Source organism: Adiantum capillus-veneris, chromosome 6, assembly GCF_014529385.1.
Source record: "Adiantum capillus-veneris isolate H3 chromosome 6, ASM1452938v2, whole genome shotgun sequence".
Lineage (NCBI taxonomy): Eukaryota > Viridiplantae > Streptophyta > Polypodiopsida > Polypodiales > Pteridaceae > Adiantum > Adiantum capillus-veneris.
The window spans coordinates 155,138,284-155,153,858 of NC_140936.1; the positions used below are offsets into that span (position 1 = coordinate 155,138,284).

Below are 15,575 nucleotides of genomic sequence, written 5' to 3' on the forward strand. Positions count from 1 at the left end.
CTTTACTTATTTTTGGTCAACTACGTTAGGGCTTAGAAGAGGTACCTCTAGTGCAGTGATGGTAGCTTGTGCCGAGCACAAATTGCTCAGAATGGCAAGAACATGCTGAGCATATTGAGATTGGCAAAGGTAGAATGCATAATACTTGTCAAATACAGGTAGCTCTAAATGGTCAGTTAGGCTGAGCACGTTCATGTTGACAAGTTGGATGTATGGGCATCCATGGATCTTTTTGTTTATATGAAAGGAATTTAACCTAGTTTTTAGAGTCGATACACTTGATTTATAAAGGCTTTTAAGATGGGCTCAACACCAAGAGTTTCTTGGATAAATTGGGTGGTGAATACTTAATAATTCTAAAGTAAGGAATTTTGGATAGAAAACCCTTTGAAATAGAGTAATGAAGGAGCATCTTCTCAAATGAAAAAATTATTCCAACAAAGATGCTATCTGGAGGATGAAGTCTTCTTTTTTAACAATTTTCCTAGCTTTGGTTGAGATGGGTAAATCTCTAATTATTAAGTTGTGGTGATTGTATAGTTTCCACCATTTGGAATAAAAAAAATATGTTATAATCTTAAATGAACAATACTGGGTATATAAATCAATAAACCCAAAAATAGTTGCAATTGGTATTTTTGGAATCTTTAGCATAGCTTTAGTCCAACAAGAAATGTTTTGAATCAAATTTGGATATGTACTAACCCTTGAATCAATTTTGGAAATTTTCATAGGTTACTTTAATAAATTAGATAATTGGAAGCTTTGGCACATATTAAATCACATGGGCTAGAAGATATGAAAACACATGGTCTAACAGATATTTTGTCACATGGGGTAGATATTATCATTTTAAGCCAGAAATGTATCAGAACTTCTTTCCCAAGCTGGACAAGTGCTGATGATGTTTCCAAATCAAGCTTGGCACTGAATTAGTAGTATGAAGATGCTTCCTAAAGATTGGGGGCTGCTTAGGACGTTGGGGAGTTCTTAAGCACACAAGCCCTACTTGCCAAAAATCTATAGATGGGTCGGGAGAGCTCACGATTTTACTCAAATCCTGATGAATTCTCTCTAGCTTAGAGAGAATCTTCTCAAAAGTCACTAATAGAGAAAATCTCTATGAGACTAATCGTAATTAGCCCTAATCCTTGTAGATTAGTGAAAGGCAAACTAATTTAGATTTATCTTTATAATTATAATTTGATTACAAAAGATTGAGCTTCTCTTTATTATTCATTAACTTCATTATATATACTTAAACTGATGAGTATAAATTCTTTACGTAAGAATAGTAATTTATATACTTATTAGAATATATTACGATTGAAATTGCTTAATTTTGGCTTAAAATTAGAGGAAATATACTAAATTAGTTAGATACTTATGAAATAATTTTTAGAGCTTCCATGCACTATCTAGGGTGCGGAAATTATATCAAAATCATCTTCTTAATTGTGATATTTATTAGAGTAGGAACTATCTATTTTAAGCTCATAATTAACAAGACATTTAGCGGTGCCCCACGAACTATGTCCATCCCTTCTTGCTGACAAGTTGTGCCCCATCTCTCCCCACTGAAGTGTGCAATGGAGAGACATATACAACAAGAAAGACGAAGAGAAAAGAAATCAAATGTCCCTCCTACTGCCCTGCAATGACCTGCTCTACCCTCGCGTGCACCTTCGCTACAAATTACAGCAATGCAATGACATGTTGATGTAGGAGGCGTCATAGACTATAGCTCCTCCTTCTGCATACACCTTCCTCGACCTCTTCCATCCACTTCATCTACTGGCATTGCAATAGACCTTCCCATGAAGAAGCATTTGCTCCCTATCTATCGTAAAACGAGAGGGGGGGGGGGGGGGGGGGGGGGGGGGGGGGGGGGGGGGCATCTAAAAGAAATTGTCCACATAACCTACGTTTCCAAGTTTATTTGAAACAAAAAACCTTTAGCGCTAAGACAAAAATGACCATATTTTTAAAGACCTGTGAGGTTTTCAAAGTCAAAACAAAGCCCCTTATATAAGTGTAAATTTATTAGTATTTTGAAGTTTTTTTTTTGGCCAAACTCACAATGGTGAGTGAGTGAATTGTATGAGCAAAACCAAAAAATTACAATTTCAATACATGCTCTATCGAGCTTGACATCCCCTAGAGACTCTAGGTACATTGTCTAAAAGGGTAGCCACTGTGATACTTAACAGGGCTAACAAGGTAAGCTTGGTTGATCATGGAGGTACTAAATAGCCATGACGACATCAATTGGCCTAGGGTTCATCTCCTTCCCAATGGTGACAAATGTTTCCTTACTTTCTTGTATAGTCTTTGTGAATTCATCAATTTTCAAGGCATTCTTGAAGATCTGATAGTTCTTGGCCTTCCACACATGCTTGAAGTAGCAGTATCTGACAATTTGTATGTCAATGAGTAGAGGTTGGGTCTTGAATGCCTTCCCTCCCAAGAACGGGTTGTTCTTGAAAAAACCTATCTTCCAGGTCTTTTAAACCCATTAAAAAAATTCTACTACCATGCCACAGATCGTCAGACACTATTTGAGAAGGTGCAGAATGTCCTCACTGGTCTTTTTGCATTGCGGGCATCTACCAGGAACAATACCTCTAGCAAGATTCTTCACTCTAGTGGGTAAGGCTCCCTACAACATCCTCCAAAGGAAAATCTTCATCCCAAGTGGCCCATGTGGCACCAAATGTTCTTCATGATGTCACCCATCTAGCTTCCCGCCATTGCTTTCCCTATTGCTTATTAGGAGGGGGAACCAATCTTTTGAGACCATAAGGGAGTTGTACACATCCTTGGTTTTTTGTTTGAGAAAATGCCTATTTGCGGACCACCACCGTGCCTTCCACTCGAGCCTAGACTCGTAGGACGGCAACCAAAAACACTCAAGCCGTTCTATAGCCCTATTGGCTAGTAGTCTTTCATTCCCACACAGGAAGAATTGGGAGGCTAGTTGGTCTGTTCCTTTCTTGTTTCTATTGCTGTTGTCCCAAAACTGACCCAGCCGACGTAGTCCTTTGTTATTGACCTTCCTAGAAACTTCCCTCCAATAAGGGTTCAAGAGGATGCTTCCTACCTTAGACAACCATGGGCACCAATGTGAAATATAGCATTGTGAAAGTACGTAGTTATCTCTCCCCATTCCAAAGTCTTTGCTGCTCTGTTGCATTTCCTCACTAACTCTTCCGTTTTGTTGCATTTTCTCACTACCTCGCATGTTGAGCCCCTAAGTTTCAGGTCAAACCATCGAGGGGCAAGCTACTTGTGATGAATCTCAAGCCCTTTCCACTGACCACCTTGCGAACACAGTTTGGCATCTTCCACCAAGGGCTTTGACATAATATCCCATGACTGGTCTTGCTTAGTAATTGGCACCACAAACTTGACACAATGGGCCTCTACATAAGTGTTGGGCTGAGGATCCCGATATTGCCTTGCTCAGCAAGTCTTGCAAGGGAATCCTATCCTGCCCATTGCCAAGGCATTGAGTCCTTAGTTTTTGCATAAGAATATTTTTACAGGTTTCAATAACTCTTTCCAATCGAATTTGGCTATCTTTAGAAGCAAACCGTTGAAGGCTATGTAAGGTAGCATGAATGCATTGATCACTTTCACTAAGCACATACTCCCACCTTTGCATCTTGTTCCTTACCTTATCTAGAACCCAAGTAATCTTTGTTTGTAGGTTACGTCCACCCTTAGAGGGGCTCCCAGGTGTTCAAATATCTCCCTTTTGACACTATCTCCCTGGTCCATATAGATGAGTTGAATAAGTCATTTTCTGAGAGTGATATCAATCTTGACTTTTCAATACTGCACTTTGACCCTTATGCAGAGGCATACTATTGCACAATCTCCAAATCCTTCATGATCATTTGAGGGAAAGCTTTGAGGAACAAAAAGGAATCATCCATAAATAGCTTGGCTAGGAGTTGGTCGTTGTTTGGTAGAGACAACCCTTAAATCTCCCCTCTAGCAGGACTGTCTTCGAGCAAGGTAACCAAAGGATGATATCAAATGGCAAACAGTAGAGGGGCTAGAGGGCATCCTTGCTTAAATGACCTTTGGACTTCAAATGCACCTACGATTCTCTCATTGAAAAATAGCTCAGATTGGCTACCAAAACCAAGGGTACTAACCAAACAACACATCTGTGTCCAAAGCCCAATGATTTCATGATATCTTTGATAAACGATTATGTGACCCTGTCATATGCTTTATCTAAATGCAGTTGTAATAGAATACACTCTTGTTTAGTGGATGTTGCATACTCTATATTGACCATTGCTGCAAAAATTTTCCCATAGATAGACCTACCTTTGATAAATCCATGTTGGTGGGGAGTGATGATTGTCCAAAAGGGGAGTGAGCTTGAAGACTATGGTTTCGACAATAATTTTATAGGCTACCGACATCATAGTAGAAGGGCGTCAATGTTTCACCTGGTAGCATCTAATTTGTTTGGACTCTTTTAATGCTTATGTCAAGGACCCCATTGACTAGGGCTTGGTTAGCCATTCACATGATCGAGGACTTAAGATTATCCCAACATCCTTTGAAGGACTTAGTAGTTGAACCGTCCCACCCAGGGGACTTTTCTTTGCAAGAGCTTTGTAGAACGCAAGAGAATTTCTCCTCGGTAAACTCCATCTCCAAAATGATGGCGTTATTGGGAGATCGACTCTTTTTACACTTCCAAGCAGAGTAGCTCTTGCTCTGGAGAATGGGTCCCATGCTATCCTATAATCTGTCATAAGTGATCTAGCACAAGTTATACCATTTCATTTGGGTCCTCCACAACATTCGCTCTCCCATTGACAAGTGAATGGACAAGGCCCCGATCTCTCTTGACTTTGAGGGACTTGAAAAGATGCGCTTGATTAATCTCCTCTGGCTGGAGGAAGGTTTCTCCGGATAATAATTTGTCCTTGCTCACCTCATCGAGCTGTTGTTCGTCGATTAGATCGTACTTAGCATCAAGTCACCTTTTATGCTATGATTCAAAGGCCAACCCTTGTTGCTTTTTGGCGGGTTAATTATTCAACTTTTTCAGCAAGATAATTTTGTTGCTCCTCGCACAATTTCTTCCTTCTATGGCCAACACTGTTAACTTTTTTAATATTCTTGGCGAAGATATCCTAGGCCCTAGGGCTAGCCAAATCCATATCTTTACAAGCATGCTCATAGACTTCAAGGCCATGCTTTTAAAAAGAGGGTCTTTAAAAAGGTGATCCCCTATCATGAGTAGCTTCTTAGATCCTTGGGGGCAATGCCTTTCGCCTGTGTTTTTTTTATTTTCATGCTTAGCGGAAGTTGATCCGACAGGCATTGTGCGGTAGATACCTTCATTTCAAACCATGAAGGCAACTAGTCGGCTTGATGAGAACAATAGCAACAATCGAGCCGAGATGAAGTGCTGGCATACTACATAATGGTGTATGTGGACCTTGGTGTGTTGTTCCAACGGCCCACTTCCCACATGTCCATCAACGCTCACTTCTCACACAAGCTCAGTCATTTAGATCTTTCGGATCTAGCTAACATGTTCGATGATCCTATTCTGTCCTTTCTCTTCTCCACCATATTGACCAATAATCATTCCCCTTCAAATTGGATGCCTTATAAATGTTCCCATAGTTTTGCTCTTTCCTTCATCGAGCATGGTCCATATATGTTGATGATCTTAATAACTTGATCAACCCACTTAATCTTTACTCCAAGAGCTCTCATGGATGGATGATTGGAAACCACCTTGGGCTCAATGGGTGAAAGTATGGTTTGGTGGTACAAAAAAAGGACCTATTTTACTTCTACCAATGAAAAAGTGGGGACTGGTAAATTCTTTGTAGTTTAGGTCAAAACTTTTCAGACCTTGTGTTTTTAGATTCTTCTTTTGAAGATCTATCCATTGATATATAGTATGATAAGTAGTTTTTCATGTGACATGCAGAAATTGTAACTCAAAGATTTGTCAAAGGTGTTGTCAAGGACAATCCTTTTTGTACCACCAAAGCATGCTTTTAGCCCAATTCCCTATCCACAATAGAGAGGATGCCACTATACCCTTCATCCCCTTCTCTATAGAATTAAGCTTCTTCCCAACTGCTTGTTTTCTTTTACTAGCAGCATCAAGATGATACTCTTGGATAGCTCAAAAGTTGATTTCCTTGTATTTCTTAACTACCTCCCAGAAGAGGGAGCTTTTCTTCGAGGTTTTGATCCCCTTCACATTCTAAGATTGCAGAATATACTCTTCCATTATGAGAGAGGGGTATGAATTCCTTCATCTCAAGGAACTCTTCTTATGTGCCCTCTTTCCAAATGTCCTCCTCCATTGTTCCTTTCCCCTCCCCCTCACTTACCATGAGATTTTTTGGATCGGTATCTCAAAGAACCTCAAAGATATTATCATATAGGAAAGAGTTTTGGGAATATCTAGTAGGATTCCGTTCATCCGCCCAACCGCTTGCACCTGAGATTTAAACCTCTTGCATGAGATGTGGGAGATTTAAGTCGCCAACCTTTGTCTTTCTTACCGAAAATGGATGACGAGACAATCTTCTCAAATACTAGGGAGGTCATTTTTTCTAAGTGGTAGACATGAAGCGGTATCTCAGGGTGGCAATTTCGTTGCTTTGCTCGGCTTTGGTGGGTTTCTCTGACTGCTCTAGTGTTTCCTTCCTTGTATCAAGTAGCCCATCTCTTGTGTCTTCTCATTAACATTTGTCATTTTGGTATCCATATGAAGCATTGTAGGCGTGCCTTTTTCACCATTAATCGGGCCTGGGGCCGCTGCCAAGGCTGTCAGACATGACCTAGCAAAGTGCCCAAATTTGTTGCACTTGAAGCAAGCACCAAAAAGGGTTCCAAAGTTAAAAGGAATGACCTTAAGACTAGTCCCCACATTTACAACAAAGATTCTTTGGCTAGGGCTTTCTGACATCCCACCAAATATACACCTTATTGGTGGCAACACCTACATCTCTGCTTGAAGGTACAGACAATGGGTAATGAGAGTTCTTTCAAGTTTCTTCTTAGCCATAGTGGTAGATTGTTGAATTACACCCATACTAAGCACATATCCTTGAATGCATCAGGGGATTCAAATGAAGGGTCCCATGGAAACACACACACTGCCACACGATTGAGAAACAACAAACTTTTGGTCAAGATTTTGGCAACTTCCACTTCGTCGTTGAATTGAATAGAGAAAAGGAATTTTGCAAGGTATTGGGCGTTAGAAACAGCTCTGCCTTGATTCAAGGAGTTGGCGCTATGCAGCCAATTGACATACTCGGGCTTCGTGGGCACCTTGCCCATGAATCAAAAGACCTGCGTAGATTTAGCAAGCTATGCAAGTTGTTTCTTGATTGCTTTCGAGCCTTTAATTACAACGCCGACTGAAGGGTCCATTGCCTCCCCTTGGGCCTCCACCAGCTCCTCGATGTAAGTCGGATTATGAGTGCTTTCCATGGCCCGGCACCAACAAAAGGGACGGTGTGACCCGGCCTTAAGTAGAAATACTAAGAGTCCGCACTAACGAGAGCAACCGTGTGATTGTAGGTAAAAGAGTCAATGCCCAGTCCCTATGGTTGCACACCTACCCTCAAGACTAAGTAACACGGGATCTTAAATGAAGACCCCGTCATGGGATCCACAGCGCGCAGCTACACGCACAAAAGCAGAGGTAAGCTCGGCCGTTCGATTTTAACTGGACGTGTCCGAGTTTACATTTTCTGTCTTAGTTTACTTTTCCTGATAGAAGTTTAGGTTATATAGTTTATTTCTTGCCTTGTTAAACACTGAAATGCACGCGCATGCGTGGTTAGCTCACCATGCTGGCGTGGCCAAGGTGGTGGGTTCGACTCGCCGGGAGGGTGCTGACTTGCATTTTTTGTTGGGTGTCCATCTCCCTCGAAATTCGCACGTACCATGTTCACTGTCGATCCCATGACGGGATCTTCATTAAAGACCCCATGTTCTTTAGTCATATGGCACACCTATGAGCTCGCCACTAATAGTGTTCTAATTGGGTGTTCGTTAAGTGGTAGTTTTTCAAGGCAAAAATAACATTGGTGTGATTTGCTTTGTGTCCATGGTATGAATCCCCCCTTTATGGCAAGTCCTCATAACGTTGGACACAAATAGTGACGTTTGCAACCACCTCATACTTGTGCTACTTTGATCCCAATTTACACTCGAGAACCTTAATTATGTGGTCACGTGTGGAGCGACATTTTTTCCACTTGAAATTATAGCATTATAGGTCTCAAAGAAAAAATAAATAAAGGCTTTCTATCCTTTGTAAAGGTCTTAAAAATCGATAATATTGCCTTTTTTGTGAAGGAATTTTCTTTCCTTTTGCTTACTATCCTACGGGTCTACATCCTCATTAATCGAAATCTCCCCAGAGAGCGTGCCCTGTACCTGTGCAACCCTCCCTTGTCGCGTCTGTCCTTTTGCGAATACTGCACTGACCCAACACCTCAAAAACAGAGAGAATGCGACACTAGCTCAAAAACTGTCTTGCACACCTCCGAGCCTCTCCATGCGCACTCCAACTGCTGCAACATCTCTCCCGACTCCTACTCTCTCTCTCTCTCTCTCTCTCTCTCTCTCTCTCTCTCTCTCAAAAAGACCCCAACCTCAACTCTCCTTGTCGGATATTTCCTGCGACGTTAAAATTCTTCTCTCTCTCTCTCTCTCTCTCTCTCTCTCTCTCTCTCTCTCTCTCTCTCTCTGAAAAAGACCCCAACCTCAACTCTCCTCGTCGGATATTTCCCGCGACGTTAAAATTCTTCTCTCTCTCTCTCTCTCTCTCTCTCTCTCTCTCTCTCTCTCTCCGCCACGTGCCACCCCTGACCCTCTTTTCCCTCAAAGCCTCAAGAGCATCTACTCAGATTCCCCTTAATTCACCCCAAACTAAAATTGGGGGCGCCTATTCACAATTGTGAGTGCAGAGATTTTTGTGAAGGAATTTTAATTCGAGCTCAAATAACGGAGACACCAAACCCATTTTCACAAAAGTTGTCCTTTTTATTCTGATTGGCAATGATAGAAAATATGCACAATCCTCTTCCCTCCTAGGTAGTTATGACTTCACACACCTTTGCATCAATTCCTTGCTATTGCTACCAAATGTTTAAACTCATGGTAAAGCTTGATTGAAATTGTGTTTCCATGCATTGCCTCTTTGCATATTTCTCATAATTGCTAGTTTATTGCATCGATTTTAGAACATTTCCTCGAGAACTCTCCAGGGATCTTTCTAGTATGCATACCCTCTTTCTCTATGACGACTTTCTACTAGCTATCTTTGGGACCCTGCATCATCAATTTTGGGATCTTGTTGTTTGGTGTGTAAGGTTGTTGCACATTCCGCTTTAACCAAAACAGTGCCATGAGGTTGTTTACACACCAAGCGCCATATTCAGTGTCAAGGCATGTTTGTTTCTATTGATGGCACAAGCCACATTCCTCTTGCCTTTGGCTGCAAAAGTTTGGATAGCTTCAACTCCCCCTTCAAGATGTTGGAGAGCTTGCCAAATTTTGACCTAAAGGCCCTGTACTTTAAAAAGGTGGACATAGGCTAGCAATCTCTCTATGGTGTGCCTTCAAGATTTCTCCTTGGGAAGAGGATGCTCTAGGAAGCAAGGAGTGAGTCCTAGTACAAAATTGGACTTTCATTATGGAGCGAGCTCTTTGCTAGATGGACACAAAACATGAACAAATCATGATCGAGCAAGCTACAACTTATTTGTCAAGCTTCTTTTCAAAGTTTGTGTTGCATATGGAAGAGTTTGTGAAACAAATTGCACACATGTGATGCTTCATCTGGTGGTATGCTTCATAGTCCTCTGCTTCATGCATTCCACCTTTCGATGCTTTTTAGGCCTGGACACTCATGAGCTTGTTGTTATGTCCAATGAATGACTCATGTGGCTAAGCACCTTGTATTTCACTCCAATCTCTACAAAGTGGCCTCTACCAAGTCTCCTCTACCAAGTCTGTACTATTTGTTGAGTCTATGTTGTTCTCTGGGAGGTCACCCATAATATATGTACTTACCCCGTGGGCCAAACAAAAAGATTATTTTAATTTTAAAAATTGTCACACTTTATTTATAGAGGGATATCATTTAAAGAACTTCACATGGGTTTAACTAAAAGATATTTTTAATTTCAAAAATTGTAATGCTTCATTTATAGGAGGGTATCATTTAAAAAAGTTTTAAAAAAATCTATTAAAAATTGAATAGAAAAAGGGTGTGTTATAAACATGGAAAAACGATGAGTATGGATTTTAATAACACCTTTTGATACCCTCCTATAAATTGTCACACTTTATTTATAGGAGGGTATCATTTAAAGAACTTTGAAAACAAAGTGAAAATTCACTACTATTTCTTACATAGGGCTATTGACAAGAAATTCCTAACAAACACCTTCTTTGAGAAAAATAGAAAGTGACAGTATTATTTTTAAACATGTAGTGTCACAATACAATATTATGTTTTTTTGAAAAAATTTGTAATAATAAACTATTTACATTACAATATATTCCAAAGACAGAAACAATACTCAATGCCTCTCTTTAAAAACACAGGTACACAAATGTCTACACCATCTCACAAGGCCCTATAAAAAATAAATTAAAATTATCATTAGCTTGTCATGTGGCATTAATCGACAAGCTTTTTCCAACGATCCAGATTTGCACCCAAAAATTCACCCTTCACTAAGGACTCCTTATGTAGTCCAAAAATCTACATATTTGAATAGAAAAAGGGTGTGTTATAAACATGGAAAAGTGATAGAGTACGGATTTTCATAACACCGTTTGAACACACACGATAAAGCGGTTTCACATGGAGTGAACGGCCCAAAAAGTTATGAATTGTAGATCTATGGAAAACAAATTAAAGCTTTCTGTACTCATAACAATGCCTTGGGAGATTCAACTCCTAGATTCTTAAGCCTTGAGTCTTCATCTTTTAATTTAAATTGCAGGTTTGCTTAGGTTTTGGAAACCTTGTAGTGTTTACTTTCAAGAAAAGTATTGTTCTTTTTTTTTTTTGGCTATGAAGGACAAAATGTCAATAGTAAGTGGTACTAGGGCTTGAAGGTGAGTATCCACTGTTATCAACTTTTCTTGCAAAATTTGATAATCTCACCTTTGAAGAGAAAATATATGAATTTTTTGAAAGAAATGTTAAGTGGGTCCGTTCTATGGATTTGATTAAAAGCCAAAGCTTTTAGGCCTTTGGTCTAGGAAAACATGAAGCCATAATTTAGAGCATAAGTGATGGCAAATGGAACATTGTTGTTGAGTCAGTGATGTGTTAAAAAAAGATTCAATTCTTTACAATTATTGAGTCATAGAACTACATGAAAGATTCATAAATGGGGCACTTTCTAGGTGAGGCATGGACTTTACTATTGTCTTGCCATAAAGGTGCCTTGGTATAGAATGAATTCCAATAAGAGAAACCATGACATCCTAGAACAAGGTTTCTTCACACTATTCTCCATGTGATGACATATATCTCTCGCTTGCTTGACCATATGCAAATCTCCAATCATGAATTAGATTATATCTTACCCGCAATTATGATTAAAGTTTAACAGATAATGGAGGTCTTGTTAATTGATGTTGTCTAATTTGTGACCATATCAACCTAAATATGCTCTATCAATTCGGTAAACCTATACCTCTAATGAATAATCTCATGCAGTGTTTGCAAAGAATATCTCCACAAAAGGGTGATCGATAACAAGAACTAAAAGGAGAGGATGGGCAATATGAACTGCAGACTCTCAATGTGAACAATGCCACCTGCGATTGGGTTACTTGCCCTCACTATTCTTATGAGAAAGAGGCATCTTTATGCATAGGTTCACAATTCCCAATGCTCACTAGTCACATATGCCATGTGTCAAATTCCCAACCCATAGCATGCTAACCCCCAGGTAGTTTTAACATATTAGGACTTGAGGATTGTTTTTTGATGGCCATCACACCCACTTACTCCAATTTGACCAGCCAAAGGAAGATGAAAACACTAGCGGTCCATCGATAAACTACTCTAAAACGAGGCCGAAAAATTTTGCAATTTGGAAAAAAATTCCAATTGATAAAGTTCCCAAGGAGACTTTGCACAATAAGAGACACATTTTTTCAAGGGGAGACCGAGCCCATCAAACTTTCCATGCATGTAATAAGAGATTTTGGAACCTTTGACACTTAAAGAATCCACTATGATTGTAAAGCTAATTAGCTTAAAAGGAGAGGTAATTCACAGTTAGGGGTTGTGTGTATAGGCACAAAAGGTAATTATGGATGCATGCCCTTGAATGGAATATTTAAAAAGGAAATGGGCCTGTGGAAAAGGGGTATATAAAGGGGATTAAGTGAGATCAATTTTGCATGCAAGGGAAAGAATAGATCAAGAGAAGGGGAGGAATTGTGCTTGAATGTGAGCCCCTCCCTCTTTCTCATAAGTAGAATGTAAAGCTGTGGCACTTTCCATATTCAAGCAAAAACTATGGTAATGGGCCATGTTGCTACAACTTTTGCACACACACTTGCTCATGCTCTACATGCCATTTCCACATGTTCACTACCACAAGCGACCTTACCTGCATAAGGCTCAAATCTAAGCCGACGTAAGTAGGGCAATCGGTGCATCAACAAGCCAAGGCCGAATTTCGAAGGGACAACCTTGAGGTAACTAGGGACATATATTTTGCTGTAGAAGCATAAATGTCCCTCACTATAGAAAGCTAGCTCAAAGGCACATGTAAAATCATTGGAAAAAGTTGTCCTCCTAATGTAATTTTCTAATGGTAGACTAAGGCTATGGTTACACAAGGCTTAGTTATCAGTTATTTGGACAAATAACTAAGCCTCATTCTTGGTCACACGCAAAAAGGAGCACTAAATGAATAACTATGCCCACCCTTTGTAACTATGCCGATGTTGGCATAGTTGTTAGGTTCAAGGCTTAGTGGGGAGGATGAATGAAAAAACTAAGCCTTGTGTGACCATGCAAGGGGCTTAGTTAGTCATTTAATGCTATGTTTGGGCATAGTTATCTATAAATAACTGATAACTAAGCCTTGCGTGACCATCAATGTTCCCAAAGAACATTTTTCCAAACAAATAGAAAAATTTAGGCTTTCGAAATTTACAGGTTTTTCTCCAAAATTTTGCAGATACTTTTGAAAATTATAACTAAACTAGGGAAAATTTTACAATTTTTTCAAATTGTAAATTTTTATTTTACAGGTAGAAACCAAAACCTAGCAGGTGCATTGTAATTGGTTACAAGTTTTCTGTGAACATTGGTGACCATAGCCTAACTATGATTTTTTCCTTCTAATATCCCAGTTAACCTGTGCATGCAGAACTGACACTGCCCAAGCTCAAAAGAGATCAAATCCTCATCCTGCCTGAGCCCTAACCATGGAGACACACAACGCCGCACTCGCCGGCGGCGGTGAAGCATTGCAAATACTGGAGACCCTTGACAAGGCAAAGACACAAGGCTTCCACTTCACTACCATCATCATAGCAGGCATGGGCTTCTTCACGGATGCATATGATTTGATATGTGTCTCTACTGTGACCAAGCTGCTCGGTCGCATCTACTTCACCGACCCAGCATCCGGAATGCCCGGTACGCTCCCGCCAGTTCTCAATGCTGTAGTGAATGGCATTGCCCTTCTTGGGGCATTTTGTGGCCAGCTTCTCTTCGGTTGGCTCGGAGACAAGCTGGGACGCAAGAGAGTCTACGGAGTTACCGCATTGCTCATGGTTTGCTGCTCCATTGGCTCAGCCCTCTCGTTTGGGTCCAATCCACATGCTGTCCTTGGCACTCTCTGCTTCTTTCGCTTCTGGCTCGGGGTCGGCATTGGTGGAGATTATCCCCTCTCTGCCACCATCATGTCGGAGTATGCCAATACAAGCACTCGGGGCGCCTTCGTTGGTGCTGTCTTTGCAAACCAAGGGTTTGGAATCCTTGTCAGTGCAGCGATCGCAATGGTCTGTGCAGCTGGCTTGAGAAGTTGCTACCCGGCTCCGCCTTTCAACGCAAATCCCATCCTCTCCACACCTCCTCAAGCTGACTATCTGTGGAGATTAGTCTTCCTCTTTGGATGTGTGCCTGCACTTCTAACCTACCACTTTCGCACCAAAATGCCAGAGACGGCACGCTACACCGCTCTAGTCGTCGGTAACACCAAGCAAGCGGCGCACGATATGGGCCAAGTTCTTCATAGGGAGTTTGGTGAAGGGGATGTGGAAGCAAGGCAACACATAGTTAGTGCTACCGCAATAGACTATCATCTTTTCTCTCGAGAATTCTGGCAGCGCCATGGCTTACATCTGCTGGGCACTGCAAGCACATGGTTTCTTGCAGGCCTTCCATGGTATACTCTCAACCTCTTTGAGAAGGATGCACTCACAGCAGTGAGATGGCTACCACCACCAGCCACAATGAGTGCCATAGATGAGGTGTATCGAATCTGTAAAGCGCAAATGCTAATCGCATTGTGCTCGATAATCCCTGGATACTGGTGTACTATCGCACTGATAGACCGCATAGGCAGGAAGCCCATACAAATGCAAGGATTCCTGATGATGGGAGTGCTCATGCTAGCATTAGGCATACCATACAGCTACTGGAGAGACAAAAACCAGATAGGGTTCATGGTTATCTATGCAATAACATTCTTTTTCAACAATTTTGGGCCAAATACGACAACATTCATCGTGCCCACAGAGTTGTATCCGGCGCGGTTTCGAACAACATGTCATGGGATGTCAGCTGCAGTGGGGAAGCTAGGGGCGGTGTTGGGGGCATTCGGGTTTTCATATGTGTCACAAGACCGCGACCCGAGCAGGGTGGATCCAGGTTACAAGCCAGGGATAGGCCCGGGGACAACATTTGTCATTTTGGCAGGAACTAGCATAATTGGACTGCTTCTCACACTCATCCTTGTTCCAGAGACAAAAGGAAGGTCTTTGGAAGATATCTCTGGGGAGTACACCACCACTAAAACTCCCGCCGCCCACTTCCACCGCCGCTAATACTCATCTAAAGCTTCCGCCGCTAACACTAACACCTCCGCTGCCCAATTCCGCCATTGTTAATACTCATGAGCGTTGCATTGGCTCCCATTGTCATCATCCTGTCTCATGTATATTTCTATACTATCACACTCACAGTCATCTAGAGACAAAACTTAAAAGGACAGTTTTTGGAAGGTATCTCTAGGGAGCACCACCACTAACTAATACTCATCGGCTCCCATCGCCATCATCCCTGTGCCACATACTGTCTGATATATTTCTATGCTACTTTTATTTTCGGGCAAAGGAAATTTGACAATGAAGCACCATTTTCTAGCTGCCATGACAATGTTAAACTGAAAGGACATATTTTTACAAACTAAAATATCAAAGAAGATTTCAACCAATCCCTGCTCACATGCAAAAATCGAATGTATGCCTAACTCGCTTCTTCACTAAAGCTTATTTTAGAAATCCAA

General features: G+C 41.0%; 1 protein-coding gene across 1 annotated transcript; it reads left to right on the forward strand.

Annotated features, from left to right (window-relative positions):
- The first annotated feature begins 12,474 nt into the window (after window positions 1-12,474).
- LOC147456539 (putative inorganic phosphate transporter 1-2) lies at window positions 12,475-15,484 on the forward strand. The gene is made up of 2 exons (XM_086514973.1): window positions 12,475-12,750; window positions 13,431-15,484. The coding sequence occupies exon 2, from the start codon at window positions 13,489-13,491 to the stop codon at window positions 15,112-15,114; it is 1,626 nt and encodes a 541-aa protein (XP_086371099.1). The 5' UTR covers window positions 12,475-12,750; window positions 13,431-13,488; the 3' UTR covers window positions 15,115-15,484.
- The last annotated feature ends 91 nt before the right edge of the window (window positions 15,485-15,575 follow it).